At 35.1% G+C, this 5,195-nt stretch overlaps 1 protein-coding gene across 1 annotated transcript; it reads left to right on the top strand.

The window, feature by feature from the left end:
- The first annotated feature begins 2,100 nt into the window (after window positions 1–2,100).
- On the top strand, window positions 2,101–2,799 carry LOC111755525 (olfactory receptor 51G2-like). The gene has a single exon (XM_023563107.1). It carries the CDS (start codon window positions 2,101–2,103, stop codon window positions 2,797–2,799), a length of 699 nt encoding a protein of 232 aa, XP_023418875.1.
- The last annotated feature ends 2,396 nt before the right edge of the window (window positions 2,800–5,195 follow it).

Below are 5,195 nucleotides of genomic sequence, written 5' to 3'. Positions count from 1 at the left end.
GTGGTGTGAGTGCTACACTCTCCTAGGTGTGGAACCAGGATATGAAGTAATGGTGGGAAGGTGTGTGTGTGTCTCTCTCTTGCAGGGTTTGTGCTTGCTGTTTGCAGCCACCATGAACTGCAGCTCCGTCATGCCACCCTATCTTGAAGCCAACTGAGTATGGACTGAAACCTCCAGATCTGTAAGAAATAAATCTTTTTTTCCCTAACTTTGGGTTTCAGGTACTTTGACTCAGCAACAAGTACAAAGTAACTAAGACAAGGTCCTTTCAGCCACTGGGGAGGAACAGTAAGGAAGCAATGTGGCCCCCAACCTGCCTGCACTGGGAGGCCTGGCCTGCTGCTTGGGAGAAATGGCATGGAAACAATGTGGTTCCTAAGCTCCATGGCCAGCAGAGGTCCTACTGGCCAGGAAGAAGCAGCAAGAAAGCCACACAGCCTCTCAGTGTGCTGTAAGAGGTCCTTCAGCTGGAGAGAAACAGCAAGGAAGCCGCCTGTATCTCCTCCCACATCCCTAAGCAGCCTGATGTGACACAGGCTGAGATGACAATAACTGAAGTAGGGAAATAATCTGACATATATGTTCTTTGATTGACTTTGCAGGCCTGGGCTAGCAGTCTGGGTAACTCTTTAGAGGATACCACTGTGCAATATAGTAACAATGGTGGATTTCCTAATGTCCTATTATTATGATGCTTCATTTCATTTTACAGTTCTGTTTTACTCTCTGTTAAATAAAAATTTAAATAAATAAATAAAAGAGGGGTTAGCATTTAAGAGTCATTAAAGGAAAGAAATTTGGTGGTGGTACAGCATAAATCTTGGCAGATTCTTAAAAACCGAAGGCAAACTTATCATGTCTTAGCTTTGAAGTCACTAAAGAAGAGATAGATGCCTTGCTTAGGACATCTATGCTTCCCTGAAGAACCATTTGCTTTAGAATACTCTATCCCTTTTATACTTCCCTTATGTCCATATTCAGTGATTTTTATATGCCTACAAGACATTTCATTTATCAATTAATTTTTTCCCTCTTGATGCTCTACCATTACACCTTTTCTAGGAGTAGGCATAATTTCTCCGTTTACAGCAGTGCATTTGAAAATATATCACTATTTGCTGAACACATATCCCTCCAATTCAACATAATCTGATTGGATTTATCTTGTACAGGACATTCCTCAAATTCCTACGTATGACTTTTTTCTCCTTGTTTTAATATGTTACAAAGTAAATGAATTCATTCTAGATTTTATCTTCTTCTAGAACTTAGCATATAATGATCCACATTATCCATGCCATTTTTCCTCTGTATATAACATTCATGCTTAGTTATCCATTGTACTATTTACTGTAGATTTCAGTGGAACCATTTTTTAAATTATCATAATTCGTAAAACGTTTCCCTGTTTGGTCGCTGCCAAATGTTTTTTTAACAACAATCCTAGATTGATAAATGTAATGTGTATAACTGGTCAAGATGATTTTTAAATTGTAATCAGTATACTAGACCCTCTTAGATTAAGAGGAAGTTCTTTATATTCAAGTATCACTTCTTGTAGAAACTCTCATTTATTTATTGTTCTATTTAAACTTGGCTCCGACCATGAAGAGTTACTCATTGCCTTTAAGTTTGTTCAATTTTATTTGCTTACATTCATAATACAGTTGCTCTGACTTTTCACAGCTTTGCTTTTTACTGTTTTGTTCATTTGCCATCAACCTTGATCTAAAACTCTAAATGTAAAACTCTAGATATACTCAACTCATAATTTAAAAATATTATTATTGAATTTTGTTTTTAGTTGTTACTATCACTGCACCTAATTCATGAATTAAACTTGATCATTGTTATATAGGTGTAGAAAAAGTTGTTACATCCAAGATTTGTCAATCTACGGTCTCAAGCTTCCAATTGGGTCTTGGAATATATCGCTAAGCAAAAGGGCCATCTGCTGTGCTCTCTAAGGTACTTCTTAATTTACATGGGCATCAGTCAGTACAAGATGCACATTACAGTCCTTTGGTTCCACTCATATTTGTCATTTGAAATTAATAATCATCATCTATAAATAACCCATAAGGTGACTCCATCAGCACAATGTCTGTCTTCGGGTTCTGCCCTGTATCCTCGCTTCCTTTCCACAAGCTTAACAGGCTGATATACTTCATCCATGATTTCTCAATAATTGAGTCAGTTGTTCTGTTAGCCATGGCCCTTGACTGCTTTGTAGCAATCCGAGAACCCCTGTGCTATGTGACCATTTTAACTACTGATGTGATCACTGGGATTGGGTTGTCAATAGCTGGAAGAGCCTTAGCCCTGGTATTTCCGGCTTCCTTCCTTTTGAAGAGACTCCAATATCATACAGTCAGTGTTCTTTCCTACCCCTTCTGCCTTCATCAGGACCTCATAAAGACAAAAGTGTCCAGCCATCATGTGAGCAGTATCTATGGCCACATGGTGGTCATCTGCTCCATGGGACTTGATTCAGTGCTTCTCCTCCTGTCCTATCTCCTCATCCTAAGCACAGTGTTGAGTATAGTCTCCAAAGCAGAGAGAGTGAGAGCACACAGTACTTGCATTTCCCACCTCTGTGCAGTGCTCAGCTTCTACACACCCATAATTGTGCTCTCTATGATCCACCACTATGGGCAGAGTGTGTCTCCGGTTGTCCATGTGCTCATGGCCAATGTATACTTGCTGGTGCCACCTCTCATGAACCCTATTGTCTATAGTGTAAAGACCAAGCAGATTCATGACAGAATCCTCAAGAAATTCAAGAACCATGAAGTTTAAATGAAAGAGACTCTAAACTACAAATTTCCTCCCATCTCCTCTATAAGTACAAGAGTATTTATCAGTGTTGTCTTGAGAATGTAATTGGTTCCAAAAACCTGTATCTAAAAGATACAGGTCCTGAAGACCTGTATCTAAACCTCAATGAATGCTAGTATTTTTAAATGGAGAGTAAAAGCCTGATTTTATTTTATAATGAGATTATTTATTATGTGTTTTGAATACCATCAAGTCTTTAATATTTAAATGTCATGATAAATATAATATAGACTCTATGATCTGGATACTCTTCTAATGTATTTACATTACTGTGAAAATATGTGAAATACATTTTAAATCTGTTGAAATCTGAACAGAGTGCTGAGCTTGCTGAGATTACTGGTGTGAGTCACCAGTTCAGCTTCTTAGCTTCCTCTTAATGCTATGAGACTCTCAGACTTTTCTACTTTTGAATTTTTGGAAGTTTTCAAGGTTAGTTAGGAGTTTTGTGAAATGTCACTTTCCTGAGATTTCTCTTTGCTTATCTCACAAGTGCATTAGAATTATGTGTTCTGAAGAGAAAGACAGCAGAGGTGGAAAACGTTGAATATCACTTTTGTAGTGTGCCTGTATCATGTGATTAGGGTAGTGTCCATATTGTTTCTCCTTTATGAAGTTGATCTTCTTTAAAAAACCTCTCTTTCTAGATAGCTAGTACATGGCATGGTGATACAGCACTTTTCCAGTGCATGGCAGACCATGTTTTGTCTCTGATAACAACAAAACATCGAATAAAAAACATGAATGAAAATGCTACTTCCATGCACCACTTTTTGAAATATACACAGTTTATACTGAAACAGTGGGAACTCATATTTCACTTCATTAACAACAGAGCTTATATAAAATCAATAAATATTATTTTGAATATTTATATTCTAGAATCTTAATTTGTCTAAGATGACATGGTTCTCCATAATTTCCTTTCCTTCATGTTCTACATGTAACAGTTCCCAAAGATGAATGAATTTATTGTGTACCATGAATATATACTAATAAATATTTTGGAAATAAAATTTAGCGAAATAAAAACAGTATTGGAACTGCAGTCATGAATGCTAAATTTCTACTTGCTAATAGGGTTTTTGTGCTGCCAGCCTTTCTCATCAGTCAAAATAGGAAGATACTTGTGTATCATAAAGTGTTCATGAGCCATTATCTATGACTATTTCTATATGTGGTTTCACTTAAGCAAAATATGAATTTATATTGATATTAACATATATAGAAATTCTACTGTCTTCTCTTGCTTATATCTCCTACACTAAAAGTAGGAACTCATGTTCCAATCATCTACCATTTAGGTCCAAATTTTTCCATGTCTAGTATATAAATATAGCAGTATCAGCACTGTATCTTGGAGGAAAGTCATTTGTGATTTATGTGAGTTGGGAACAGTTTCCCCTATATTGCAGATTGATTGTCATCCTTGTAACAAGTCTCAGGAATATTTTAATTTTGATAAATTAAGAATGTCCATTTTATCTTCAGGAATTGTGCTTTTCTTGTCAGAATCAAGGACACAATTATTTTATCCTACATTAACTTTATAAGTGTTGTAGCACTTTATTTTATTTTTAGGTTTAAATTTTTCATTTTTAGATTTATCACACATGTTTTTTATTAAATTTAATGAAAAGTAGGTTCTGTATCCAGATTCTGTAATTCTATATGTATAGAAAAACAAAATCTGTGAAAGTGAAGCTGTTTTAAATATTTGTGTAGAATCTTGGAGAAGACATTCAAAATCAGATGTAATATATTGTTATGATTGCAGTCAACACTTCTCAGAAACCTCAATTATATAATAAAATGATCTAAGTTTTCACTCAAAATAATCACATTCTCATAAAAATCACACAATCCATACATGATTGTGTAGAAATAAATTGTAGAATTGTAGATGATTGTAGAAGAAATCTTCAAGAATTCAGAAAAAACTTGTACCAAGAGTTGGTAGTATGAGTGATTCCTCAACATTTTTTTTTCATAAATCATACCTATGGAGTGATCCTTGTGAGCAGAAATCTAAAATAAAACAAGTAATTATAAAAATACTACATTTTAAGGCTTAATAAATATGCAAGACATTATTCTAGGTGCCTCAGGGAAGTTTTACTTATGTCTCATTTATCTAACAAAGGAAATATTATTATTCCCATTTTGTACATAAAGAAGTTTAGATGTACGAACACTGTCTTAAGTCATCTAAAGTTCCAGAACTTGCATATGATAAAGCCAAGATTTGTGCATTAGCAGCAAGATACTTAGTAGAAATTTAGGGCCTAAAATTTTAGTTACTTATCAATAGTATTTTTTCAAATAGTCAGTGGTAATGAGAAATTCATGTCTAGGTC

Source organism: Cavia porcellus, unplaced genomic scaffold (genome assembly GCF_034190915.1).
Source record: "Cavia porcellus strain 051 isolate PalLab524CR breed Dunkin Hartley unplaced genomic scaffold, mCavPor4.1 scaffold_9, whole genome shotgun sequence".
Classification (NCBI taxonomy): Eukaryota; Metazoa; Chordata; class Mammalia; order Rodentia; family Caviidae; genus Cavia; species Cavia porcellus.
The sequence above is the reverse complement of the archived record's forward strand: the minus strand, read 5'-3'. Positions and strand labels throughout refer to the sequence as shown.

Coding starts and splice junctions, on each gene's coding strand:
- LOC111755525 (XM_023563107.1), top strand. CDS start 2,101: ATGTCTGTCTTCGGGTTCTGCCCTGTATCCTCGCTTCCTTTCCACAAG.